Source organism: Ochotona curzoniae, unplaced genomic scaffold, assembly GCF_017591425.1.
Source record: "Ochotona curzoniae isolate NIBS_2020 unplaced genomic scaffold, NIBS_Ocur_1.0 contig_3527, whole genome shotgun sequence".
Lineage (NCBI taxonomy): Eukaryota > Metazoa > Chordata > Mammalia > Lagomorpha > Ochotonidae > Ochotona > Ochotona curzoniae.
Genome location: NW_024465897.1, coordinates 934,746 through 961,723, shown reverse-complemented (window position 1 = coordinate 961,723; position 26,978 = coordinate 934,746). Strand labels below are relative to the sequence as shown.

At 58.8% G+C, this 26,978-nt stretch overlaps 4 protein-coding genes across 10 annotated transcripts; 1 reads left to right on the top strand and 3 right to left on the bottom strand.

Annotated features, from left to right (window-relative positions):
• Positions 1–96: 96 nt before the first annotated feature.
• Positions 97–8,452, bottom strand: MTA2 (metastasis associated 1 family member 2). 2 transcript variants are annotated; one of them, XM_040981947.1, is made up of 18 exons: positions 8,008–8,452; positions 7,345–7,412; positions 6,950–7,043; positions 5,459–5,576; positions 5,282–5,345; positions 4,984–5,101; positions 3,930–4,032; positions 3,647–3,746; positions 3,285–3,473; positions 3,116–3,190; positions 2,959–3,017; positions 2,697–2,794; positions 2,450–2,589; positions 2,028–2,256; positions 1,807–1,896; positions 1,350–1,468; positions 1,118–1,260; positions 97–902 (listed from the first exon to the last, which is right to left on the bottom strand). In XM_040981947.1, the coding sequence occupies exons 1-18, from the start codon at positions 8,033–8,035 to the stop codon at positions 737–739; spliced, it is 2,001 nt and encodes a 666-aa protein (XP_040837881.1). In that variant the 5' UTR covers positions 8,036–8,452; the 3' UTR covers positions 97–736. The 2 variants fall into 2 exon arrangements, with proteins under 2 accessions (XP_040837881.1, XP_040837883.1); XM_040981949.1 differs by lacking the exon at positions 8,008–8,452 and adding an exon at positions 7,634–7,807.
• A 322-nt stretch (positions 8,453–8,774) lies between these two features.
• On the bottom strand, positions 8,775–17,487 carry EML3 (EMAP like 3). Of its 6 annotated transcripts, none has more exons than XM_040981945.1 (22): positions 17,150–17,487; positions 16,135–16,306; positions 15,783–16,049; positions 15,572–15,682; positions 14,613–14,680; positions 14,323–14,446; positions 13,944–14,114; positions 13,744–13,813; positions 13,545–13,655; positions 13,237–13,332; positions 12,762–12,920; positions 12,493–12,634; positions 11,953–12,104; positions 11,734–11,859; positions 11,519–11,650; positions 10,956–11,023; positions 10,453–10,541; positions 10,284–10,381; positions 10,059–10,146; positions 9,552–9,650; positions 9,238–9,258; positions 8,775–9,167 (listed from the first exon to the last, which is right to left on the bottom strand). In XM_040981945.1, the coding sequence occupies exons 1-22, from the start codon at positions 17,169–17,171 to the stop codon at positions 8,917–8,919; spliced, it is 2,637 nt and encodes an 878-aa protein (XP_040837879.1). In that variant the 5' UTR covers positions 17,172–17,487; the 3' UTR covers positions 8,775–8,916. The 6 variants fall into 6 exon arrangements, with proteins under 6 accessions (XP_040837879.1, XP_040837878.1, XP_040837880.1 ...); XM_040981944.1 differs by having other exon boundaries at positions 9,238–9,368; positions 15,783–16,046; XM_040981946.1 differs by having other exon boundaries at positions 15,783–16,046.
• A 28-nt stretch (positions 17,488–17,515) lies between these two features.
• Positions 17,516–19,808, top strand: ROM1 (retinal outer segment membrane protein 1). The gene is made up of 3 exons (XM_040981950.1): positions 17,516–18,581; positions 18,935–19,181; positions 19,297–19,808. The coding sequence occupies exons 1-3, from the start codon at positions 17,992–17,994 to the stop codon at positions 19,516–19,518; spliced, it is 1,059 nt and encodes a 352-aa protein (XP_040837884.1). The 5' UTR covers positions 17,516–17,991; the 3' UTR covers positions 19,519–19,808.
• Positions 19,809–19,992: 184 nt separating this feature from the next.
• On the bottom strand, positions 19,993–23,995 carry B3GAT3 (beta-1,3-glucuronyltransferase 3). Its single transcript, XM_040981951.1, has 5 exons — positions 23,783–23,995; positions 22,643–22,817; positions 21,224–21,584; positions 20,780–21,070; positions 19,993–20,467 (listed from the first exon to the last, which is right to left on the bottom strand). Exons 1-5 carry the CDS (start codon positions 23,862–23,864, stop codon positions 20,369–20,371), a joined length of 1,008 nt encoding a protein of 335 aa, XP_040837885.1. The 5' UTR covers positions 23,865–23,995; the 3' UTR covers positions 19,993–20,368.
• Positions 23,996–26,978: the final 2,983 nt, after the last annotated feature.

Sequence of the window (26,978 nt, the reverse complement as noted above, 5' to 3'; positions counted from 1 at the left end):
GGTCCCTTTGCTCTTCTTTATCCTTTATTTTCCCTCTCAGAAACACCCCCAACACACCCACCCACCATGGCAGAGAACAGCTGAGCCACAAACAGCTGAAGAAAACAGCTTTTTATTCATTATTATAAGAACCAATTACAGAATCCAAGGTTTAAAAATGGACAAAAGATCTTTATTTCTGAGAATTGGCATACAAAAGGCAAAGGGGGAAGGGAAGGAACGAGCAAGCGTGGGCTGAAGTTGATATCAGCTTAGGGGCCTCAAAGTCCATTAGGAAAGTCCGGACACCGGACAGGAAGAGGAACCCCCAATTAGAAAGAAAAGAAGAAAAAAAAAAAAAGGACAGACATGGCAGTGCACGCCCCCCTCCCACAATCAGGTATCACCACCTGATATATTTACTCTTCCCCTTCCCCAGTCCCTTTCATAAAGGGAGGCAAAATTTTTAAAAAATTAAAAAACCCTCCCCCCAAAAAACTGTCCAAGACAACTGGGAGTCCTATCCCCCAAAACAGGCTAGGATCCCACACACGCAAAGTTCCTGCAGTAGGCTCTGCATCATTGGAGTGAAGCCAGGAAGGGGGCCAGTGGCAAGGTGCTAACACCAGAGGGCGCTCAGGCCCCCAGGACGCACACTGCCTCGCCCCTTCCCGCCCGCTCCAGGGGGTCCTGAAGGAGGGGAGGCTTAGGTGCCCGGGGCTCATTCCCTGGGCCCACCTCCCTTCCCCACAGACGCTCAGTCCTCCAGCACAATGGGCTCATTGGTGCTGGCAGGATGTGGTGGGGCAGGGAGAGTCACAGGAGGCCGTACTGCAATCAATGTGGGCTTCACCTTCAGGGGCAGGTTGGGCCTGCGGGCAGCTCTCCGCATTTCCAGGTGAGTCAGAGCCTTCCGCAGAGCTCTGGCCACAGCGAGCAGGGAAGGAAAGGGTGAAGAGAACAGTTAGGACTCACATCCCACACCGCAGTTCTGCCTTCCAGCCTCTCACTCCCTTCCAGGGACGCCCTGTCTCCCTGCACCGCCCCCCCACGCCCAGAAGCTTCTTGCAGCTGGTGTAGCTCAGCTGCTCCTAGTCTCCAGGCCCACCGTGCTGGACTCTCAGATCCTCCCACCTACCTGGTATCTTTTGTGGCAACAAACACCACGGGATTGGGGGCATCCGCTGGGTTTAGTTTCTGACGCTTGGCCGCTGGCTGTGAGCTTGAGCGAATCCCTGAAGCTAGGGGTCTTCCATTGGCAGAGAAGGGTACCCCTGCCATCTGAAAAAGGGGGTGCTGGCAGTGAGGGGACTCTCTTAAGACAGAAAAGCCCACCAGCTCAGCTTGGCCCACCCACTCCGTCAACTCACAGCCTCATAAGCCCGTTTCACCATGATTCCCCCGAGTCCCCGGTTCTGGGTCAACTGGTTTCTGTTGATTGGTGTCTTGGTTCCCCGAGGTGTTTTTGGTTTCAGAGGTGCCTGGGCCACTGACAGGAAGACAGAAAGGGGAAAACATAAGGACTTGTGCACCTTCTCTCCTCTTCCTCCCCTTCATCGCTTTTCTCTGGGACAGCAGCTTCCTGGACACCTCCAAAGCATAGAGGTTGGGGGTCGAACAGGTTATCACCAGCATGAGTATAATCTTATCAAACAGGTTATACAAAAGAGCAACCCTCAAAAGCAGACACATCAAATCTCCTGGGACTTAACAAGGGAAAAAAAAGGCAGAGGAAGAGAAGATTCTTGAAAGAGCCCAACACCAGCCCAGCTGGTCCCCCTGTCCTATAACCACCCGAGATCTGTGGTCTGGATGCCCGTCCCATACCCAGATCTTTGACGATGGTTGCCAGGGGAAGTCGCACCAGAGGATGGATCTTCAGCGGGGTCTTGGCGGCCTTAGGAAGCCGAATGGAGCCTGGAGAACAAAGACGGCAGCTTCTGAAGGGGCTGCTTCTGGGGCCAGGAGACATGTCTAAGCCAAGCACACGTCCATAGCTACCATGCCCACTGCCACTGACGTCCAGGGAGACCCCCTCCTTCCCTTACACTCTGCTTTGATGGCGTTGGCATTGATAGGGGCGTAGGGTCGCCGGGCAGCCCTCCTCGGCTGTAACAGGTCCCTGCACATCCGTCTGGCAAGACGGGTCAGTTTTGTGGTCTGCAATAGGAAGGTCTGCCTGTTTTTCGCCAGTAGCTTGGCCCGGTTGGCGCTGGTGGTGTATGGGGAGAGGCTCTGGGCTTCAGGTCTAGACAAATGACCCCGCGAGTGCGGCTCCTAGAGAAGAGCGAAAGAAAAAGGGAGTACACATGAAGCCCCAGGACGCTTCCGCCCTCCATTCCCAGCAGACATTATTTCCCAAGCTCGGTGAGATGTTGACACTCAACCTACTCCCCAGCCCTGCCAATCAAGCCATCACCATATGAAAGGTGCACACTCTGGCCTTTGCCTGTACCCCTTCGATCCTTACTGTGGTGCCCCGAGCAGCTCCTTCAAGCTGGGTTGGGGTCTTCAGTCCCCCATACTTCTTCCAATAGATCCAACAGGAAGCGCAGAGACGACATTGCATATTGGGTGGGCCCCAGGCGTACCACTGGGCAGACTGTGTGGCTGAACACAGCAACAAGTCAGGAAGGAAATGTGCAGAGTCCCTCAAGTTCTTGACCACAGTGGGCCTCCACCTGCCCACAGCATCCCTGCCCCTTCCTTGAACTCACTGTGGCAGCTTTCGCAAGTCAAGCCCTTTTGGAATCCAGCACCGTTCATACCAGGTTTTGAATTCACAGAAATGATCTGGTTAGGGTTTGGCTTAGTGCTAAAAAGGAAGACAGAACAAATGAGAAAATAGGTAAAGAAAAGAATCCATTTCTGCCAACGCTCCATAATTTGACCCAGCCTTCTGCCATCCACCTCAATTACCAAGGGCAGCACAGCTGGAGAGAGAAGGCAACGTGCCAGCGTCCCTCTCAGCACACTTACTAGGTAGGGATGTAGACCTGCTTCAGCTTGCTGTCGGCTTCAGCAGCTTTCAACCTTTTCTATAGGAAGAGATGGAAAGAACAGGATCAGTGCACCTTGTCATGGAGGAAACCAGCAGCTTCACCGGCAAGGCAGGGGCTTCCAGCCCAGACCCTACCTGCTGAATATACCGGTCGGTGGTTTTCCACATGTAGTAAAACTGGACGATGCTGGCGAGTGACTTCCAGGGTAGCTAAGGAGAATGGGGGGAGAAAAAAATGAGCTCACATGTGGCCCCGGGCTTGGGACCCTCACCCCTACCTCTCTGCCCATCCCTATCTACTTACAAAATCCTGGCGAATGTCATTGAAATCCTTGCCGTACTTCTCCAGGGCCTCCTCAAACAGCATGGCCTCAGAGGCAGACCATTCCTCCATCTCATCCCGACACAGCACCGGGCCCCCCTGGGGCACCAGGGTCGACATGGCCTTAGCTAGGTCATAGCCATTCCTTTGCAACGTGTCCATGGCATGAAACTACAGGGAAGGAGCAGAGTGAGGCTGAGGCTTCCATCTCTCCCCGCAGCCTCCGCCCCACCACTTCATGCTGCTCCTTAAGGATGCCTTTCAAGAACCCTCCTCCCCTGTCCCCAGGCTCTGCCCAGCCCCACAGAACCCCGCCTGCCGAGGACCCGCCAACTGCTGCTCACCAGGGTGATGTCCCGCGAGGCGGCGGCAGCACTCATGTGCAAGCTGGGCTGCCGAATGGAGCTGCTGCAATCCAGGGCTCTTGCAAAGGTCCCCACAGCTCTGAGGGAAGGGACGAGAAGTCAAGCACAAACAAAAAAGAAAGGGCAAGTGGGCCAGGGAATTAAGCCAGAATTAGAAGGGAAATGTTCTTGCCGAAAAGAAAGTGTCTATCTCTGAAACTGGGTATGACTGCAAGCCCCACGCACACTTCCCCAGCCCTGTGCCCCTGCTCCCAGCCCTCACCGTGCCACCACGAGGAACTGATCGATCTGCCGGTCTGTCAGAGGGTTGTCTGGGTCCCAGACTTTCATCTCCATTTTCTGCTGGTTCCGGTTATCAGACTCCCCTGGGAGAATGGCAATGGCTTTGTGATCATGACAACAGAAGGGAAAGCAACTGGTGTCTTAGATTCAGTGGCATCTCCTTCCCTCTGGTGCTTGGACTATCAACCACCAGCTCTCCCAGTTCTCGTCCCAGCGGTGCCTATGCTCTTTTTAGGCTCCTAAGGCCCCATGCTGTTAGGATTGCAGCCAAGAGCCTTGCAGACTGCATGCACGTTCCGGGCACATCTTCCTGTCTTAACATTATACTTATTTACTTATTCAGTGAGTTAAAAGACAGAGCAGTGGGCCTAGTGGCTAAAGTCCTAGCCTTGAATGCACCAGGACCCCATATGGGTGCCGGTTCGTATCCCTGCAGCCCCACTTCCCCTCCAGCTCCCTGCCTGTGGCCTGGGAAAGCTGTCAAGGACGGCCCAAAGCCTTGGGACCCTGCACCCATGTGGGAGACCCAGAAGAGACTACTGGCTCCTTGCTTCGAATCAGCTAAGATCTGGCCGCTGCAGCTACTTGGGAATGAATCAATGAACGGAAGATCTTCCTCTCTATCTGTCCTCTTCTCTGTATACCTGACTTTCCAATTAAAAAGTAACAACAAAATAAAAATACATTTAAAAAGAACACTTCCACTCACTGGTTCACTTAACTGAATAGCGCGGTATGAGCCAGCTTAAAGCCAGGAGCCAGGAACTCCATCCTGGTCTCCCACAATGGGTGGCAGCAGCCCACATGGTTAGGTCACCCTCCTCTGCCTTCCCAGGTGCATCAGCAGGCAGGTAGACCAGAAGCACAACAATCAGGATTCAATCCTATATTTTGATATAGAGCCAGCTTCACAAGTGGCATCTTAATCCACAGTGAAACTATGCCAGCCCCTCCTGGGCACACCAGAAACTGGCAGCCAGGAGCCCCTTAAAATGAAGTAAGCCGGTGGTCATTCAGTCTCTCTGGTTTCTTACCATCAGCCAGCCGGTCGGGGATCTCAGCCTGGTATTTGCAACCAACCCTGATCTCCCCCTGATCAGCAAGGAGGGTCTTCTGCACGGGGTCAAACACCAGTGAGTAAAAGAAGCAGTCCTGGCGATGTGGAGAGAAACGGTGAGCAGGGCAGCAATCCAGACACGGACACGGCCCCACGCCGGGCGCCTGCCCACCCTCACCAACCCTCACCTCCGCAAGGCTTCATTCTCCTCTCACTTGGCGGGGGCGGGGGCGCAATACCCGTCCCTCCCTCTTCTCCCAACACTTCTTTCTCACCTCCTTTTCCAGGTACTGGCTCAAAATATCTGTTTCGTTCAAGAGGGTTACACTGCACTTCCCCCTGGAAGACAGGGCAGAAAACCAGGGTGAGCCTGCGCTCCCCACACCATCCTCCTCTCCATCTTCCCAACCAACAGACGCACACAGGCCTCACTGGGCCCCCTCATCCTGTACCGTATGTGGGTAGCTGGCAGAGATTCAAACTGCCGTGACAGGAAAAGCTCCCGGTGCTTCAGCTGATGTCGCTGCTGCTCTGACACACCAGGCTGCTTGGATTCCTCCTCAAACTCCCCTGCAGGGTTAAAGAGGAAGAGGCAGGTCACATACAAACCTACGAGCTAACCTCCCTGGGACTCCTCCCCGGGGGAGACCCTTGCACTCGCCCTGCACGCTGCAGCGTAGACCCACTGGTGTTAACGTGAGGGAAGGCCTGTGAGGCACCCCAGACCTAGCCGTCAGGGCTCAGGCACCACTCAGAGGGCGCAGACGCGGCCCACACCAGGCCCACCAGCAGTCTCACAGGGCCTCTTCTTGCCACACTCGCCTAAGACCTGGGAGCACGTCACACAAGGTTGTGCCTGCCAGTTCCCGTTTTCAGTTTTGAGGAGACTGCTCTCCAACACCGCATGCAACCCTAAGGATCCCTCACTTTCAACTTGGCTAATAATAGTTTGTGGGGCTTTCAAGGACAACACCTCTCCAACCAGGGCCAACACCTTCCTCAAGGAGCTGCAGCTTGCCTGGAGACTTCTGTGAAAGGGTTAAGCTGGCCAGCTGCCGACCACAGAGGGAGGGGGCAGAGGAGCCTGCAGCCAGGCTCATTGGTGCATTGTTCCCAACCTCGGGGAGAGGGGGGCCGCAGGGGTGCTGTATGCTCCACCCCTTGCCTGTGCGGAAACCCTGTGCTAAGGCACAGGGACCACACCCCCCACACCCTTTCTGATTGGACAAGGCCAAGGTCAGCCCCTGCCAGAAGAGGCTGGAAACCCCAAAGGGCCAGGGAACTTGGTAAGCCTAGCTCCTTATTAACCCCTTCACGGCCAGTGCAGCTTTGTAAAAAGGAAACAAGGAAGGAGAAACAAGAGGAAAAGGGGGGGAAAAAAACCAGAAAAGGAAAAAGGAGCTAAGGAAAAATGAAAGCAATACATTTTTCAAAAACAAAACTGATGGCTTAAAGGCAAGCAAGGTGAGGCAAAGGGGGGGAGGAGGTGAGCTGGAGTGGACGGGGAAATGGGGGAGATGAGAAACCAGGACGATGAAAGCTCCCTGCCACGTCCGGTTCCTGCGCCGCCTGCTGATGGTAAAACAAGCCTGCCTGCTCTGAGCGGGCTGCGTGCGCCAATGGCTCCTGCTCCCCTCGACTCCCCCCACTCACAGTCCTGGTGGACTCAAAACTCTGGGCCAAGTGCCCCACTCTTCCTCAGCTGCTTCCCAAACGCTATCATTTCTTCTCTCTCTCTCACTGTATTCTGGCTTTCCTTATCGCCGTCTCTCCACCCTGCTTCCAACGTGTAAAAACAGGCCTCCCTCCACAGACCAGGTACTTCCCACCCCCAAAACTCACAGTCCTGCCTTGGGCCTGCTACGGGAAGCACCTGCAGAGACATGCCCAGATCTCAGCCCACGGGAGCACGCTGGGGGAGGGAGAGCCATGGAGACACTCACGGGCGTTGCTATCCGCCAGGCTGTTGAGGCTGCTGGAAATGTCCCTTCGTCGGAACAGACACACAACCTTTGCCTCCACGTTTCCATTCGCAGTCTGGGGGAGGGACAAACGGCAGTGAGAACCGGTTATTTCAAAGTGGAAATGCACACAGAACCGATCAGCAGTGAAGACCCTCCCGAGAGACCCCCAGAGGACAGGTCAGGACGCCCCTCCTGGCACACACTTCCAGATCCCTCGGCGCCCAAGAGGCAGAGCAGGAAAGCTCCCACGAAGCTCCCAACAGGCTTTCCAGAACGTATCAGGATGAGTGAATGAACACGAATGGGCACTTGGAACAGCGTCCAAAGACCTCAGGGAGGCCGCTGGGGCAGGGGGAGCGTCGGATTCCACTCACCTTGTTGAGCTCCTCGATCCGTCGTACCAGGTAGGGGTTGCTGGAGGAGTTCTCAAAATAGACGTAATCTGTAGGAGGCGAAGAAAAAGGTGGGGAAGGGCGAGCCCGTCAGAGCAGCAGGGTGAGTGGGACGGGATCAAGTCAGTGGGCCCCGCCAGGCAGAGGGCGAAGGGACTAGGAGGGGGCCCTCCCAGGTGGGCGTGGAGAGCCCAAAGGGGAAACGAGGAAGCTCCCCACCTCCAGCCCCCCGTACTGAATTCCAAAAGCACAATGTCCTCGTCCAACTCACTCGGCGACCGAGTTGAACAATTGTTCGCCCCGGCACGGCCAGCCTCCCCGCCGCCCCAGCCTCGGCCCAGCGAGGCGCACAATGACGCCTTGGGGGGAGCAGGAAGCCGCCGGTGCGCCCCGCAGGTCGTTGCCTGCAGAGCCGCGGCCCGGCCGCTGTCAGCTCCTCCGGGGCCCGCGACCCAGCCCACTCCCCGCCCCGGGGACCCCCGTCCCGGCCGCCCGCAGCCGCTCCCGACACCCCCGCTCCGGCTCCCCTCCGCACCCTCCGCTCCCGGGGCTCCCGGTTCCGGTTCCGGTCCACGCCCGTCCGCCGGGCACCGGGCTTCTCCCGCGCGCCGCGTCCCCCGCCCCCGCCTCGCGCCCGGTACTCACCCCCCACCCGGTACATGTTGGCCGCCATGGCCGTTCCCGCCGCCTCCGGCCGCACAAAGGCTCGCGACGGTGAGGCTGGGCTCGAGGCGAAGCCCCGGGAGCGGCGCTGGCGCTCTGCGGGAAGACTCCCCCGGGCCCGCGCAGCCGGCACCTCTGCCGCCTCAGCCGTCGCGGTTCATCCCGGCCCGCGCTGTCGCCGCCGCCTCAAGCCCCGGACGTCGCTCGGCTCCTTCCGGATCGGACTCGGCCCCTGTCCGGACCAGAGCCAGATGCCGGCTCTCTCCCAACACAGCCTCGGCCGGTTCCTCCAGACGTTGAGCTCCGCCGGCCCGGGGAAAGGCTTGCCCGGCCCGCCTCGGGGTTCGCCTTCTTCCGGAACACCTTCGGCTGATCGGAGAACAAGGCCCAGCGCTCGGCTCAGGTCGGAGAGCAGGACCTCAGGGATCGGCTGCTTCCGGAACAACTTCGCCAGCTTTCGGCCAACCTCGGTTATTTACGTTGCTGCTCGGCCCCGCCCCCTCTGGAGCGCGGGGGAGGGAGGTGTGAGAGGAAGCGGGCTTAACCCTTCCCTCGCCGGAGTTCGAGGCTCTGCCTGACGTCCCGCAAGACTTGGACGCCCTGGGGCTCCGCCTGTACCTTTGCATACCATTTGCAAGAATGCTTGAGGCTGTCTTTCCACCTTTGGCTTCTCCTCCACCTCCACCCCAGTCCCCAGCCCCACGGGGTCCCGAGAGCAACCCCGCTGCGCCGCACAAAAGCACCAGAAAGCGACTTTAGTTTTGGTTTATTGCCCCTCAGCAGGCAGCAGGAAATCAGGGCCCAGGCTGGGGCGGGCCCGGCTCGGGTCAGCGGGGGTCCCACAGTGTGCGCAGTCCCCCTGTCCCGGGGAGAGTCGCCCTCGGGAATGTCTTAAGAAAAGGGGTCCAGCCAGTCGGTCCAGTCGGTCAGGCAGCGGATCAGACGTCCAGGGAAGAAGCAGGAGACAAGGACGGTGTCCGGGAGGGTGTGGCGGCCGCCTGCCCCGAGCTCCCAGGGCCCAGCACTCGCCACTGGAAGATGCTGGCATCCTTGCCGCCTAGCGAGACGAGGTACGAGTCGTCGTGCGTGAACCGGACGCTGGTCACATGGCTGCCGTGTCCCCCGTACACGCGGCTCGGTGCCTGGTGGGAGGGGAGGGTCAGTGGCAGTGGCTCTTCCCCAGCAGCCCCCTGGCACCCCAGACGGCCTCACCTTGGCACGCGCGCAGGGGTACTGGAAGAGATGCACTTTGCAGAAGTCGTCGGCCACCGCTACAATGCGCTCGTCGTGGGACCGGCACAGCGAGTTGATGTCGGTGCCGTCGGAGCCATCGGGCCACACACCTAGCACAGCGATGGCCTCAGCCAAGCCTCCCGCGTCCCAGCACAAGCCCCATCTCCCTGGCACCCGGGGATGGCCACCCCCTGGGCCTCAGGGCCATGGGAGCCCCGGACACTGGGTCTCTGTCACCCAAAGTGGGCTGCACATCGTCCAGCTCCCTCCTGCGTCCCAGCACCCCTGCTCACCGTACACGTGGAAGCCCAGCACACAAGTGTAGGTGGCCCACTCCCGGTCTCGGCTCTCATAGCGATTCCTCAGCAGCTTGCAGCCTCCAGCCACATCCCCTGCGGAGCCAGCGTCCACCTAGCTCAGCCCACCCTGTCCTCAGTTGGCAGGGTGTCCAAGAAGGCCAGTCTCTTGGGCTGGCTGGCCATGAATGCCCCCTGAATTCTCCCTAACGTGCCCCTAAACCCTGATCAGCTCTACCTCCCTAGATAAGCTACCTTCTCCCCCCATGCCCTGAGAATTTGTTTCAAAATAATCTTCTCAACTTCCTCCAGCACTTGTGGGAAACCCACTGCATGTGGTGGTGCTTTTTCCAAGTTACAACAGTCATCTGGTGTGGGTAATTCTGACCCCACCTTCCCATCCAGCAGCGCAGCTGCCTGGAGCTCCTAGTGCCCCTGCCCCCATCTCCCCAGGTACCCTCCCCCATGCCTGCCTCTCTCTCCATGCCCTCCACCCTCACTCACAGTAAAGAATCTCGTAGTCTCCGGAGTTGGACATGATGAAGTTGCCATCCTTGGACCAGTCAAGGTGCGTGATGAAGCTGGAGTGACCCTGGGAGCAAGGGTCAGGTGCTGATAACCATGGTGCCCATTTCCCATGCCCCTGCCTGCATCAGGCTCCTCCCTCCTGGGAGCTGCCCTGCCTCTCCCTTGCTCCCCACCCACTCCGCCCACCCCAGGGTTCCTCACCACACAGCGGCCAAAGCGGCTAGACTTGGCACCGTCACTGGAAACGCTATAGATGTAGATCATGTTGTCATGGGAACCCACGGCCAGGTACAACCCATCTGCAAAGAGAGTGGCTCAGAGAAGGAAGGGCCGGGGACGGGACTGGGCCCAGGACGGGGCGGGCTCCCACCTGGGCTGTACCGAACCACCGAGAGCTGTTCGTTGCCATCAGTGACATCAGAGACGATCTCTCTGGTCTCTGTGTCCAACACCAACCATCTGAAATGGGGGTTGAGGGGAGAGCGCCAGGATGTGAGGAGACCTCCCACCAGCCCGCCAGGGAAGCTGCCCTGGGCAGAAAGGCTGTGGCATATTAGAGGGTCACCACTGCCTACTCACACTGGGAAGTGGGAAAGGACTGGGCAGACAGAAGTCAGAAATTCCAGAACAGGGGGGCCTTGTGGACATGAAGGCTGTCACTTCCCCACATTTGCCTCCCCTAGGCCCCTCCCATTCCCACTGCTTTTCCCACCTCCACTCCCAAACTCAGAGGAGCCAGTGGTTAGGGGAAGGGGTGAAGAGAACAAGGGAGGAAGGGAGGTGCCAGGCTGCAAGGAGAAGGGCCAAACAGAGGCAGGCAAGCTCTGCCCAGAGCTCCGCGCTTTCCCCCACCACTCCCCAGGCCCTGCTCACCTCCCCGTGTTCAGTCCCACAGCCACAACCGCCCCACTCGGGTGGAAGTCAGCACAGAGACCGGTCTCCTAGGAGGGGGAGGAGGCAAGTTCAGGGAGCGGCCCATCTAGTCAGGGAACCAGGACAGACACCCCTTGTCTGGACCTCGGCCTGGCCAAAGCCTCCTCTTCCTAAGGTGGGGCCAGGGGAAGAGAGGCCTCAGAGACCTGGGATGCAGGTGTGGTGTCACTAGACTACAGAACACACTAGACTAGAACAGGGTGTGGCATTCAAAATATTGAACTGAGGCTCCCAGCTGGGCTGGAGATGAACCATTTAGCTTACTGTTCCAAGAGGCCTCAGGAGTCCGAAGCAGGGGGCAGTGCCCAGGCAGCACTAGAGGCAGCAGCTTTTACCAGTGGGGAAAAGAAGGGTTAATATTTCAGTACCCCATACCATCATGCCAGGGGCGATTGGCTATGCCTCAGGTGGGGAGCAGAAGGAAAGGGGATGTTAGGGAAGAAAGGACAGCTACCCAAGTCCCAAAGGACATGGCTTAAGGGACCTGGCATCAAAAGCTCTACCTTGAGGTCGATGCTCCAGGCCAGCGCGTGGCCCTCCCCATCCCACAGGCAGAGCTGCCGGTCATGGCCGCAGGTAAGGAAGCGGTTCTGGGAGGGATGTGTGCAGAGTCCCCAGAGTTCATCTGTGTGGCCCTGTGGTGGAGCAGGGCTGTTGATGCTACCCTCCCCAGGACCTCCTCCTCCTCACCAAACTCTAAAACTACCCCCACACACACCTGTATCACGGGGGAGAAGCCCTGGGTCAGATCACCCCTGAGCAATGCATTCTTGGTGGTGCCCACCAGAAGCTCAGAACCGAGCCCTTCAGCAATGGCCCGCACAGCCCCAAAGTGTTCTGGAATCTGCAGAGCAAGAGCAGAATGTCAAGAACCCGTGGACCATTCCTTTTCTATCTCCCTCCCCAGACCCCGCGGCAGCCCAGATCTCAATCTCACCTCAGCCTCCTGGAGGGCCACCAACCCAGGCCCCCACCGTACCAGCCGGCGGTCCCGTCCGCCACCACTCAGCACTGTCCCATCCCGCAGCAGACACAGGGCAAAGATGGAGCCTTCGTGAGCATGGGCTTGGGCCACGATACCATAGGTCTCTGTTGGCAAAGCCCGGTGGAGGGGGTCACACTTGTAGGGAACAGAGGGCCTGGGCCATTCCAGCCCTTCAGTTCACACTGAACACCAGCCTCTGATTCCGCCAATGCAGCCACTACTCTCCCCAGTTCACAGACAGGAAGACCAAGGCTCACACCTGAGCTAACTCCCTAAAGACTGGGCTAGCGACAAAATCAGACTCTGAGCCAGGCATCTGACAACCCCTAACCCCCCCTGCCCTCTTCCCCATTGTCTAGTGTCCCTCCCCCTTCTACACCTACCCTCTGGCCCCACGGAACACCCAACTCTCAGGATGAAAAAAAGAGGGACACCTTCTTCCCGGCCCCAGACCTCCTGAGGAACTGGGCCGACCTGGGTGCCCTTCCCAACCTTTGGCTCCTCCCCTGCCTGGGGTCCTGGAATCTGAGAGGCTCCGCCCCCAGGTAAGAATGTTGCCTTCTGAGTCTCCAGTTAGAATGTCTCCATCAGGGAGGAACACGAAGCATGGAATAAACTTGGGCTTCTTGTATTTCTGGCAGGGCGAAGACACAGGGAGCCAAGATCAATGGGAAGGACCAAGCCACAGGGTCTGCTGTAGAACGCACAACACCACCTCCATCTCCATCCACCCCCCACCTTCCGCTCAGCCACAGCCTCACCCCAAAGACACCCTGTTTCCGAGAGAGGGTCCCGTTCGCCGCAGGCACCCCGACTCCAATGCTCCAGTTCCAGAAATGGACATGAGATTTCCCACTAGTGATAATGCAGCTGCTGTCACGAGGGCTGAAGCCAACGGCCAGGACTGAGTCATTTGTGCTCTGAAGGGAGGAGACAAGATGTAGCCAGCTCCAAGCCCTGAGCACCTCTGTCTTCCTGGACGCCCCTCCCCCACAAGCCTCCTGATACCTGGCTAGCAGGAGTGCGCTCACCACTCCCTCCCCTCCAGTACCTAACACATTTATCACGTGTGGCGCTTTCACAGGTGGAGAAGCCAAAGCTTACAGGGCCTCCTTGGCCCTTGGCAAGTCCAGTGGGGAAGGAAGTGTATGCCTGGGTCCCTACCTCACCCATCCCACCTGCCAACAGCCCATGGCCTGGAGCCTCAGGGCCTCCCCAGGCAGGTAGACCCTTCACCTTGATCTCAGCCAGCTTCACTCCCCGGCTGCAGTCCCACACCGACAGCATGTGCTCATTGGAGTCATCCACAACACACAGAAAGGCACCCTGGTCCTGAGGATGGGGAAGGGGGGCACACATCGGAGGCACTGAGTGAGCCCTCGGGGTCCATGGCCAAGGGGCAGCTCACCAGCAGAGGCTGAGAGGGCAGAAGTTTCCAGGCGTCCCTCTCTCAGGAGAGCCAGACCTTCCAAGGCCTCCGAGTGCAGTGAAACGGTGGGGTGCCCAGGCAAGGGGGGGGTCTAGAAGCCTTGGGGCCAGCTCACCGCAGCAGAAAAGGCCAGGGCCCCCACACCCCTCTCGAAGGCCCCCAGTCCAATCTCCTGCAGCTTCAGTAGTGTTTCTGAATCCCAGACGTGAACCACTGGCTGCAGGGGCTGGCAGAGGAGACAGGGGCAGGAGTGAGAAGGCAAGTTGATTGGGCGTCTCATGAGGTCCGCCTGCAGCCTTGGACACAGGCCTTACCTTCCCATCCTTATCCACTCCGGCTGTCTGTCCCGAAGCTACACGAACACCATCAGGGTGAACGGCAAGGCTGATGGAGGAGACATTAGAGGGAAGTGGGTCTCCCAAGGCCCGCTGCGAGACAACTCTTGGCTGCTCCTTTTCAGCCAACCAGACCTCCTCCTGCCAAGCCCACCAGCCCCTACCCACAGGACCCTCACCATCTGACGCAGTCCGTGTGCCCCCGGTAATGCCTCTGGCCACCTCCTCCGGGACCCCCTGGGCCTCCCCCAGGCCGGTACAGCACCACCACGCAAGCGATGAAGTAGACTACCTCCCCAGAGCGCAGCACAAACAGGTTAGAGCGGGAATCCCGACCCCTATAGCCATATCTGGGGTGGGCACCATGGTCAAGGAAAGGGTCAGATGATGGGCAAGAAGAAGGAAGTCAGGACTTCTGGCTGGCAGTGACATTGGTAATAGGAGGGATGGAGGATTCACCAGGCTGTCCCCAAAGGCATGACAAGAAAGCTTCAAAGAGGAGAGTGGGGGGCAGGGGATCCCAAGGTGGCTCCCTTGGGACTCAGGGGGGCAGGATACACCCAGTCAAGGCTGAGGGTCTCCGGGGGCGAGCCGTTTGGCAGCTCCTCAAGGCTACGGATGCCAGACGGGATGTACATGGTAATGGGGCGGCCACGAAGGAACATCTTCACGGAGATGCCTTCTACAGAGAAAAGGGAGAAGGGCATGTCAGCCAGCACCCCCAATTTCCCTTCCAGGAGCGCCCCAGTGCAACCCCACGCACTGCACATCATGGGTCCCCCAAAACAGCTGCTGGGGCAATAGCCCAAACCCTAATACCCTCAGCCTAGTTCTTCCCTGTTACATACCCAAATTGTAATTGCTCCTCCGGGATCCGGGGCCCCCAGGGCTGGACAGGGGATCTTTCCCACCACGGCTGTTTGGGAAGAAAGCAGAATATGAGGACTGGGGTCAGAGACTGGGACCCCCTCGGCAAGGTGGGGGGACAGAGCCTAAGAAAGACGGTGCCTGAAGAGATCCCTCTGCACGCTTCAAGTGTCTTTGGTTCCATTTAAGAGATGGTAAGACTGAGGTCGAAGGGCTAAATTCCCAGCACAGGCCTCAAAGCTTATATGAGGCAGTGGCAAGAACCAGGCCCTCTCCTCCAGGGCGCCAGGTCTCGGGCCATTGATCCTTTTGCTTCCCCATCTGTAAATTGGGTCCAAAGTGAATCCAGAATGTGTACCTGCCCTGCCCTGCCCTGCCCTGCCTGGGGCTTGGAGGTGAGCAGGAGAGCCCCGTGTCGCAAGAGGACAGGTAACTACCATGGGGTGATGGTATCTCCTTGGAGACCAGAGACCAGGGAAGGATGGGGTTAGAATGACTCTTCAGGTGTCCTGGAGCCTGCACATGACACAGCTGGCCACTCCCTTGTCCCCGTACCATCCAAAGAAAAGAGTGGTAGATAGGTTTAAGGAAAAGAGGGGTCGAAGCTCTGAGAACAACCATTCGTGAAAAATCACAGGGTCTCTTGCAGAAGCTTGCTGTGTTACAGGAAGGACTTCTTGATCTCAAATCCCAACTCTAGCTGTGTGACTTCAGGCAGAGGACTGAGGCTCTCTGAGCCCACTTCCTCACCTGTACCATGGACAGCAGAAGCCAACCTACTCCCTTCCTCCCTGCTTCCCGGGCGGAGGGGTCTGAAGGAGCTGGAAGAGGCCCTGGTACACAGCAGGCGGCCCAGCAATGCTTACTCCAACCCTGCCCAGGGAAAGGGTGTGAGGGAGGTGGAGACTCAGCAGGCTGAGTCCCCAGGAACCCCACCCACCTCTCAGTGCTCCCTGACCGCAGTAACAGGTTAGCCGAGGAAGCCGCCTTTCTGGACAGCTTCTGCCGAGGCCGTTCAGAGGGAGAGGATGACGAAGAATTTCTGCGAGGCCTGCTGAAGGCACAGCAACCAGGTGAGGGAGGGGCAGCCGCCCCAGCCCTTGCTCCCAGAATCCTCCCAGCTTTCCGAGGCCCCATCACAGGACACCTACGTGTCAGCGCCACGCGGTGGGGGCTGCAGAGGCCGGAGGTTCCCTGGGGGGCCGGGGGAGCCAGCACCACTGCTGCTGCTGCCCCCTCCCTCAGACTGCGTGCCACCAGGCTCCTCGCCGCCTCCCTGAGGGACGGGGGGCCCGTTGCTCAGGCCAGGAGGTCCAGGGGTTGGCTCTATCTCCACCACCTCTGGGTCGGTCTGGGTGCCTCGGCTCACCAAGGATGGGCTACAGGTGGGCAGCAGTCCTGGGGGCACTGCAGGGCTGCTGGGGAGACAGCGAATTAATCTGAAGGCCCAAAGGCCCCAGGGAAACGGAGGAGGGGTACCTGTGGCCAGACACAGGCACATACCTGGCCCTGGCAGGAGCCGGCACACCCAAGCCCTGCAGGGAGCCGGGGGCCGCCTGCAGCCGCAGCAGGCGAAGGGCCTCTGCCAGGGCTGCCTTTACCAGCTCCATCTCCTCCTCCTGCACACGAAGCCTCTGGCTCAAGGACTGCAGGGCCTCCTGCGTAGGGCCCTCACCTAGGCAAGAGGCAGGAAGCAATGAGAAGGTTCCCCTACCTGGTCCCGAGGGCCTGCAGCATAGGCCCTCTTCAAGTAGCGCCCCCCCACCCCCACACACACCCTCCCGGGGCTTGGAACCCAGTGCAGAGAGGGAGGAGGCGGGTGGTAAAGGATCAAGGGCCTCCTTCTGGTAGGGCAGGCAGGAGCCTGGCAAAGCGCCCTTCCTGCTGCCGTCTCAGCCTCCGCAAAGACAGGGAGTACCATGGAGTACCAGGGGGGGAAATATGGAGTAATGCCGAGGAACGTGGGAGCCGCAGTGGGGGGAGGGAGGAGCGGTCCCAGGGAGGGGAGGGATTGCAACCCTTCCACCACCCATCGCTGCACCAACAAGCGCAGATCCCCAGCGAAAGTGCACAGTGACTGAAGCCCCGGAACCGGGCAAAGGGGAGGGGGCACCACAGTGCAGTCAGAGGGAGGAGGCCCCCGAGTACAGGAAGAGACCCAGAGTGCCAGGGGAGGCTCTCCGTGGTGAAAAGGTGGTAGCCACGGTCCCGAAGGAGCGAGGCTGGGAGTCAGAGATGGAAAAACCCAGGACAGCAGGAGCAGAAGCCCAGAGGAACACGGGGGACAAGAGAACCTCCAAGGCTCCCCAGTCACACCGGGGACACAGCGCCGTGGGGCAAGTCCGTAATGACAGGAGGACCCGAGTGACCGGGCAGGGCGACCTGGACCACCGTGAAGGATGCTCAAAGCCCCTGGGACGCGGGAGCACGCGGGGACGCAGCCAGACAGCCGTCGGGGGCGCCCGACGGGCCGGGCGCTCCGGGAAGGGGCACGCCGCCCGCCCCGCCCCGTACTCACCGGGCCCCGCGGCCCCCTCCATTCGGCCCCCGGGCGGCTCGGAGCGGCGGCGGCGGCGGCGTCTAAGCCGCGGGGGCCATAGCCGGGGAGGGGGGAAAGGGAAGCACCCCGGGACGCGCGCGCGCAGGGGTACCGTGCCACCCCTCGGGGGCGCTGTCGGGTGCGGGGAAAGGGCCTGGAGGGGGCGCTATGGGGCCGGGGCCGCGACCTCCCCGGCCCGGGAGGGCCTCGGACTCTCCCGGGGCCGCTCTGGACTCCCGGGAGTCGGGTGGCGGGGCCGTCCCGGGCCCCAGCCGCCGCAGCACAAACAGGCGCCGGACGCGGAGCCGCCAGGAAGCGCGGGAGGGGGGGGGCCGGGCCGCCTGGTAACCCCTCCCTGTCCGGACCTCGCCGCGCCGTCGGGGGCGGGGCCAGCGCCTGACCCTCGCTCACCCTGCCGGCCTCGGGTCGCCAAACCCTCCCGGGTCCCCGCCCCCCGATTCCCAGGGGGATCCTGGAGGCGAAGTGCGTCTCAATCCCCCACCACCCAGTCCCTTGGCCTCTTAGGGCTCAGTCGACCAAACCCCCGACTTCCGCGAAAGGGCAGGGGCGGGGTCACGAAACGGGCCTTCAGCCCGGGGGCGGAACTTTTCCTAAGGGACCTGGCCAAGGCATCCCGAATGGGAGCTGGCGTTGGCTTCTTAAGGCTGGGGGGCGGGAGTGATGTGTGTGACAGGATGCCCAGGGTATTGGGGTCAGGGTGGCATTAGCCCAGCTCAAGCCAAGAGAGGCTGACTCAGCGACCCGCCCCCGGCCAGCCCCCATCCCCGCCAGTTGTTCTCTCTCTGGGGCAGAGATGGGAGATGGCGCCGGTGCTGCCGCTGGTGCTGCCGCTCCAGCCCCGCATCCGGCTGGCACAGGGGCTGTGGCTGTGCTCCTGGCTGCTGGCGCTGGCCAGTAGCCTCACCCTCCTCTGTAGCGGGCACCTTCTCATCCAGCTGTGGCACCTTGGCACCTTCCTGTCTCCATCTTGCCCATTCCCTGCCCTGCCGCGGACTGCTCTGGCAGCAGGCGCCTTGGCCCTGGGCACAGGACTTGGGGGTGCAGGAGCCAGCCGGGCAAGTCTGGATGCGGCTCGGTACCCAGCCTGGCGGGGGGTCCTGGGCCCCCTGCTGGTGGCTGGCACTGCTGTGGGTGGGGGGCTCCTAGTCCTGGCCCTGGGGCTAGCCCTGGGTTTGCCTGGCAGTCTGGAGGACGGGCTGGAGGAGGGCCTAGGGACCGCCTTGGTTCACTACAAGGATACAGAGGTGCCAGGACATTGTCATGCCAAGCGGCTGGTGGATGAGCTGCAGCTAAAGCACCAGTGCTGTGGGCGCCACGGCTACAAGGATTGGTTTGGGTTCCAGTGGGTGAGCAGCCGTTACCTGGACCCTGGTGATCAGGACGTGGCTGAGTGAGTGGTTTCTTTCACCTTCCCTTCCTTTCTCTGCTGGAGGCCTTTCCCTTCCCTTGCCCTGAGACACAACCCCCCCTTCACCCAGGTGGGACTATAACTAGAGTAGTGGTCGGGAGAATGGCTTAGAGCCCTGTCCCTTATCGGCTGTGTGACTCAAGTCCTGCAGCCAGGCCACTCAGGGCCTATGTCCCAGCCTGTAAAGTGAAAGAACAACATTTACCTTGTAGATAGTTACATATTGTAGAGAGCTGCAGAGCTCATTGGAGCTGAAGAGGCAGTGCAGGCTTTGCTGTCTGCGTCCCGCCCTGCCCACCTCCAGCCCACCTCACAGCCCGCCCTTCCCCCTGCAGCCGGATCCAGAGCAACGTGGAAGGCCTCTACCTGATCGACGGCGTCCCCTTCTCCTGCTGCAACCCCCACTCACCGCGGCCCTGCCTGCAGAGCCGTCTCTCCGACCCCCACGCCCACCCCCTCTTCGATCCTCGGCAACCCAACCTGAACCTCTGGGCCCAAGGGTGCCATGGGGTGCTGCTGGGATACCTGCAGGGTTTGGCAGGCACACTGGGCAGCCTGCTGGCCATGACTTTCCTACTGCAGGTGAGTTAGCAAAGTGTCCAGGGCCTCCCTCGACCTGGGACCCATTGTGGTCTCCCGCCCTGGAGTCCTGAACTACTGACCACCCTTGACGCTTTTCCCCTTGCTTCCCCCACAGGCTTTGGTGCTGCTGGGTTTAAGGTACCTGCAGACGGCGCTGGAGGGGCTGGGAGGGGTCATCGACGCGGAAGGAGACACCCAGGGCTATCTCTTTCCAGCTGGGCTGAAAGACATGCTGAAAACATCTTGGCTTCAAGGAGGGGTTGCTCCCAAGCCAGCACCCCAGGAGGCTGCACCAGGCCAGGCTCTGCCCCAAGAGGGTCCACCTGAGGACCAGTGACCTGCAACATGGGGTGTGGCCTGGGGAGAAGGGAGAGGGAAGGATGAACAAGTCTGGAAACCTAGCACCTCGCACCCACCCCTGCAAGGCTCCAGGGGTGTGTGTGTGTCTTTGGGATTACAAGGATAAAGGAAAGTCATCCAGCTGGATTAGGACAAAATGGGAAAACAGGTGTCCTAGGGCCTAGGCCTCATGGCCGGAACAACAGGGAACAGAAAACAGGCTGATGGGAAAGTGACAAGTGTCATGGGAAGTCTGCAGGTGAACAGACTTAATAAAGTTCAGCTGGAAGTTGCGGCTGTGTCTCATCAAGGGGGAGGAGCCCCGACAGAACCGACTTCTGTTCCATGGAAAGGCCAGGACCCCAGAGCTTGGGCCCTGGTTCAGCCTGTGCAGCAAAAAGCGTCCAGATTTCAGAGGTTCTGACAGCAAGAACCAGCTGTGCAGAGCAAAGGATGACAAGGGCACCCTCAGGGTTGAGATTCTTTATTCTGGAGGTAGGAGGGGAGTCTGCATGCTCAGGTGGGGAGGGTCCAGCCAGCTCCTCCAGCCCCCCAGTGCACGCCCAACCCCCAATAAGTTACCCAGTTCCTCTGCCGCCCGCCCTCCTCAGTGGGCCGGCCTTCTGCTCACCCCAGGCAAGGCTGACCTGGCTCAATACAAGGGCGGCTTGTCCCCAGCCTGTGGGCCGCCCACAAGGCAGGCTGGGGAGGGGGAGGGGAAGCAGCTGGGCCACGCCCTGGGCCCAACCCTGGCTCTGGAGGGGTCAGGAATTAGAAAGCCAGCCAGGCCTGGGGCCCAGTCCCTCAAGGTCTGTGCCTGAAATGTAGTGGTCAGGGTGGGGCCGCCATCACACCTCGATGGCAGGGTCTGAGGCGCGGCCCTGCCGCTGCAGCTGCTCTTCCTGCTTCATCTTGGGCTTCTCGGTCCGTGTGTGCCACACTAGCACCTGTACCAGGAGGGTTCAGTTAGGCTCCCCAGGCCCCCCTCTAAGGACCATAAAATGTGAAGGGCTGGGGTGGGGGCAGGAAAGCTCTAATGCCTCTAAAATGTATCCCTGTCCCTGCACCCTCTCTAGGCCACCCAGGGTCTGGACCCTCAGACATAGTGGCAGGGGAACACCCATCTTCCTTTGCTCCTCAGGGACCCTTTCTTGGGGAAAAGAAGCAAGGTGGCTCAGAGAGCTGGTGGGGGAACTTCCTGGTCTACCCCTCCCCCCACCCCAGGACCATCCCAGATGTGCCCAGCTTTGTGCCCTTACCCGAGTGCAGTTGGCAGCCCGGGGCTCCAGGTCCTTGGGGTCCACAAGGTGGCTCAGGAGACTGCTCTCCAGGTGGCCCCGGGGGGCAGTAGCGTCAAACTGGGCACTGGGCTTAGCCAACAGCAAGGGCAGGGCGACGGCAAATCCCGCCATGTCCACAGGGAAGGGCCTGTTGGGCTCCCAGGCCGTGTGGAAGCCCACAACTCGGCCATCCTGTACCCGAGGACCCTCGAACCGCAGGCCGCCCACCAGCCCCACAGGCCACACTGAGACACCACGAGTCCAACGCATCTAACGGAGGTCAGAAGAGAAAACAGTGAGGGGTGGCCCAGGGGAAAGGGAGCAGCACAGAGAGCCCCTTTGCCCCATGCACCCTGCAGCCTCCCACCCCCTGGTAACCATGGAAACAGATGGAGCCTGTCCCATTTCCATCCCAGTGCTCACCTCCTCAAACAGCTCCCGGCTGTAGGTATTGTCATCGTCAGCAAAGTACACGACTCCGTGGGTCCCTGGTGGTGGTGGGTCCTTCTCACCCCCCACGGCACCCCCTTTGCCCCGGAGCCAGTCCAGGGCCTTATTCCGCTGTTCTACACCACGGGGCCGGACCCAGCCTGGTTCACCTTCCCGAAGCCGCTGGGCCTTGGGGGTGAGGACTGCCAGGTGCGTGAAGAGGAGACCCGAGGCGGCTAGCAGTCCTGAGACCAATGGGGTAGGGCCCTCAGCATCCTCCACCAACAGCCAGTGCAGCCGGGGCACAAGGCTCAGGGTCTGGGATAGCCGGACCAGCTCTGCCTTCTGCACGAGCCTGCAGGAGGGAGAGATGCAGCAAGAAGGGAGGGCGTAGACCCCACGTGCTCCCCAAATTGAGACTAGGCTGCTTCTGGGTGTGTGTTCCCCCCCTCCCCCCCGTGGCCTGCTCCCAGAAGTGCCTAAATTAACCTCTCTCTTGCTGGTCACCTTCATGCTGATGTCCACCTGCCCTGTTTTTCTACTTCTGCCTGGCACCCACCTCAACTGTGGGAGATTATCAGTTCAGGGCAGGGAGGCTCCAGGGTCAGACAGATCTAAGTGTGCATCCGCGCTGCTCAGAACAGAGCTCATGCTCCCTGACCTCCATTTGCTCAGGTGTAGAATGGAAACAACAGTGCTTCTCTAAGGGGGATGTTTTCAAGATGACATCAGATAGCGGCCAATGCTGTTCCTGCTATGCAGGGTTTCTAGGGAGCAACTGATTTTAGCCGAGCAGCACGGCTCATCCCAGGGAAATATCTGAGTTTAGAGAAGGAACTAGGAGTGGGCAGCTCTGCCTGCCAGCCCCAGCAGTGGTGGTACACATCTGCAAAAGGGGCTTGTGTAGAGCTGCCTGTACCTGACCAGCTCAGCCACCTGAGTCCTGGGAGGTGTGTCAGCAAGTCCTGTGAATGACAGATACAACACACAGCCTCCCTACTGGGCTGATTCTGCAATAAGGCTTCAGTTTAATGGAGACAAAATAAATGCAAAGCACTTAACTCAGTGCCTTGTAGGGAATAGTCACAATGGAAATAATAGCTAGTTCCTGCTAAGGACTGCCTCTTCCCCCTGCAGGGCTTAACTTTCACTAGTTAACTCATTGAGAAGTTCAAAATGTCTTTGAAACTTCATGCTCTGCTAATATTTTGCAGGCCCTTGGTACTCTACTTCGTAGTCCATCTGTCCCTGCTGAACAGAGAGGAGACCTTCCTTGGGAGATGCGGGTCACTTGTCCTGCCCTCCCGTGTGCTCTCCTCTGAGGAAAGGCCCCCCACCCAGAGCCTCCCAGCACTGCTCCACAACCCAACGGCTTGGCTGACACAGCCCTTCTGGGTGCACCTGAGCCCATACCTGGCATAGGTGGGGGTAATAACATAGATAGTAGGCAGGGCCTCGGGCTCAGGGGGCTGGGCAGGGACAGGGGGTGGACGGCGAAGATCTGCCTGCAGCTGGGAAATCCTGAGATCCTTCTGCCGAAGCTGTTCAGCTGCTGCCCGCAGTGGAGGGAGGCAGTCACATGGCTGGCCTGTTCCGGGGAAGCACCAATCATGAAAGGGGCTGGGGGCAGAGCCTCAGACTCCAGCGCATCTCCTCTGAGGACCACTCCCTCACTCACCCGCCAGGCTGTAACAGAGCCATCGCTCCCCTGTCCACTTCTCAGGAGCCTCTTCCACACGTCTGGGGGTACGGGAGGCATAGCCTCCGTTAGCAGTACATTCCCCTCATCGTCAGTACATTCTCATTTCCACTAGGACACTGCGTGGACTATCTCCCTCCATCCCGTCTACCTATCTACCTAATTTTGGATACTGGGCTCATAAGAAACAGGTGGATGTCCTTAAAAGGGTAGTCCTTCAAGTACCCGAGGGTCATGAGGTGGCACTGTCCCTAAAGCCTTGAATGACAGGGCTCAATCTGTTTCCTTGGCTGTGTGACACAAGACTCATTATTAAATTCATCGATGCCATCAATGGATAAATATTTATTGAACACTCCTCTTTGGAGGCACAGCCTTCGTGCTAGGAATACAGCAGGGAGCAAAGCCCCACGCGGTCTCTCCCCATTAGGGGCTTTCAGGTTAGTAGGGGAGGCAGACACAAAGCAAAGAAACAGATTAATAAATCATTTACGGACTGTGAAGGGCGGAGAATCAAAAGGAATCGGAAAGCAGGTTACGCTAGCTAGGGTGGCCGCCAAGGCCTCTCCGGAGGTGGCACTTGACCTAGGACCTGAAAGAGGAGAAAGACCAGCAGTGGGGAGGAAAGACCCGGGAGCAGAGCGCCGCGGTGCGCCAGCGCGAGCCTGGGGTTTTGGAGAAACTGTCAGAAGGGCAGGCTGGCTGCAGCAGCGCCAGGGAGAGCGGACAGGTGGACAGCGGCGAGATCATGCAGGCCTCGCAAGGTCCCAGGGAGGGGAGTGCGCCCGCGGCCGCAGACAGGGCCGTCCGTGGGGCCGAGCGGGATGGGTGCACGCACCCCCCGCCCCGCTCACCGAGCTGCACCAGCGCGTAGAGGAGGCCGGCGATGGACACCAAGAAGTAGGCGAGAAACACGTTCTTCAGCTTCAGCTTCATGGCCGCGCCGCCACGGGCGCCGGAGCAGCGGGGGGGGTCCGGCGGGGACGACCAGGGGTGCCGGCCCCCCGCCGCCAGCCCGCAGCTCCCGCCCCTGCAGCGGCTCCGCCCCGCGCCCCGCCTTCACCGGGGAGCCGGAGCTGGCCGCGTGTGCTCGCGCCCACTTCCGGTCATCGGTGCGCCCGCCCGCCCCCGACCCGAGTGAAGTTCCCGTCCCTCCGCCTCATTCCGGGAACCGCGGGGGACTGACGCCACATCCGGTGTGTCGAGCACGCGTGGCTGGCAGTCAGCAACCTGGGTGGAAGCACGTGGGGCTGGCACCGAGACCCGCCCCTTGGACGCGGAACTGCAGAAGAACCTCGGTCCCTGCAGCCAAATTTCTTCCTTGTGTTCATTCATCCACCTCTCAGACGCAGCATCCCGTGACAGGTGCTTGATACTGTTACAGAATGCTAAGGGGCCTGCCGCATGCTAGGAGGGCCCTCCAAATGTCTCCAAAATCTTTTGGCAAGAGTTCCCATTGCCCGGGATTATAGCCAAGAAATCCAGGGGTACACGGTTTTGCAGGAACCAGGCAAATTCTAAAAATGGTTTATTTGCTGGAATTTGATTCCAGAGAATGCAGAACTTGCAAGAAACATTAGACTGGGACAGAGTGGGCAGAACCAGTGCAAACAAGGGAAAGCTGCCCCTAGGCAGCCTGGGTCAGATTTTGTTTAACCTTCATTAGAAAGGCAGACCCACGGAGAGGAGAAATAGGAAGATCCTCCATCCACTGGTTTACTCCTGAGGTGGCTGCAAAGGCTGGAGCTGATCCAAAGCCAGGAGCATCCCACAGGTCTCCCACGTGGGTGCAGAGCCCCAAGCCCTTTGGGCCATCCTTTACTGCTTGCCCAGCTCAGTGGGAGCTGCATGGGAAGTGGAGTAGCCAGCACACAAACCGGACCCGATGGGATCCAGGCACCCAAAGAGGGAGAATCAGCCCACTGAGTCATTGCGCTGGCCCCTAGCTCAACAACAACAACAAAAAAATCAAGATTTATTTTTATTACAAAGTCAGATATACAGAGGAGAGACAGAGAGGAAGATCTTCCTTCCGATGATCCATTCCCCAAGAAACCACAATGGCTGGAGCTCTGCCGATCCGGAGCCGGGGACCAGGAGCTTCCTCTAGGTCTCCTGCGCTGGTGCAGGGTCCTAAGACCTTGGGCTGTTCTCTACTGCTTTCCCAGGCCACAAGCAGGGAGCTGGATGGGAAGTGGGCAGCTGGGATACAAACTGGTGCCCAAATGGCGGCAGTCAGTCACTGACCTATCACATCAGTCCCATAAGTGACAGCTTAAACAACTGCCACAACACTGGCCCTAACTTGGCTATTTCAAATTATTTCTTTTCAAATTAAAACAACACACCTAATGGGCGCAGAGTGGTAGCCAAGCGGTTAAAGTCCTCGCCTTGCACATCTGGAATCCCATATGGCCGCCAGTGCCGGAGTCCAGCTCCAGCCGAGTTCGAAGGGTGCATGGACCTCTACAATCCCAGGATCATAAAGGACAATGCAAGAAAGCTGTCTGCTTTAGTTATACAAAAGCAGTCAAACTCTGGCTCAGACTTTTTATGTCATGGTCAAGTGGGTGCTTCCAAGGATAATTCTGCCATTTGTTTCACCCTTTTTTTTAGATTTATTTTTATTATTTTTTCATTGAAAAGGCGGATATACAGAGAGGAGACAGAGAGGAAGATCTTCCATCCGATGATTCACTCCCCAAGTGAGCGCAATGGTCGATGCTATGCTGAATTTGTTTGACCTTAAAGCTGGCTGTTATCCATCCTGATCCTGTGGTCAGGAAGCTCTCAACAGATGTGCATATCAATCAGTTAACACATTCCTACTGCAGTCCTCATAACTTCTTGAATCAGTTAAGGAAGGAAATGCATCACAGGAGGAGGGAGTTAAAGACCAAGAGAAGAGGAAAGAATAGATTCCCACTACACCTGGGGACTTAACAACCTTGATTAGCATAAGGTCAATGGGGGCAGCAATAAAAGGCCCTTTTGCTAAAATGGTATCAGCAACATCAACTTCCAAGCTCACATTGATAGTAAAGACCAACTCGGCAGAGCAGACAATGGCTAAGTAGATTACAGAAATCCCAGCAGGGTTGTCTGGTGTCCATGCATAGGGAGGTGGAGATGCCTTCAGGTGGGTGCGGAGACATCCGCTGGGCCCTGCCATGCAGTGAGAAATTCCTTGTAGCCCTACCTGTAATGGAACAATACTCTTCACACCTTCATGTCTTCAACACCCACCACATGGACCCCAGCACGCCAGTTTGTGTCCTGGCTGTTGTACTTCCCATCCAGCTCCCCACTTGTGGTCTGAGAAAGCAGTAGAAGATGGCCCAAAGCCTTGGGAGTCTGCACCCACAAGAGACCCAGAAGCTCCTGCCTTTGGTCCGGCCAGTCCAGGCTGTTGTAGCAGTTTGGGGAGTGAACCAGCAAGATTTCTGTCTCTCCCACTATGTCACTCTTTCAGAGAAAAAACAAAACAGTTGATGTACAATGATCTTTTTAAGATTTATATTGTACAAAACAGAGGAAACTATTTCCTGCCATTAAACAATGGAAAGTTTTCAAAAGTGCTGTGAGCTGGAGCAGCAGCCTTCAGGGTGCTAACACCTGACTCTTGACTGGCGTTTCTGTCCTACAGGGACTTCCTCACCTGCAAAGCATCTCTGACTAATTGGGCCTACTCAAACCCTATGACCTTGTGGGCTCTGCTGTGGACATTAACAACCAGCAAGCTGACAAAAAAACGACTAAAGCAAGCAAACAAAAAACACACAGCAAGCTGAGGCAGGCCTTTATTTGAAAGGCAGAAACAATCTCCCACTTGCTGGTTCACTCCCTAAGTAGCCACAATGCCAGGGCCGAGGCACTGGGCCAGAGCCAGGAGCCAGGTGCTCCATCCGGGTCTCAGTCTCATCTGCTGCTTCCCAGGATGCTCTTTCCACAGGAGGCTGATCCCAAGTAGGGCAGCCAGAACTCCCGAGCGCCCAGGGGATGTAGCCACCCTGGAGCGGCATCTTAAGCCACCTGTGCCTGCTAAGCACA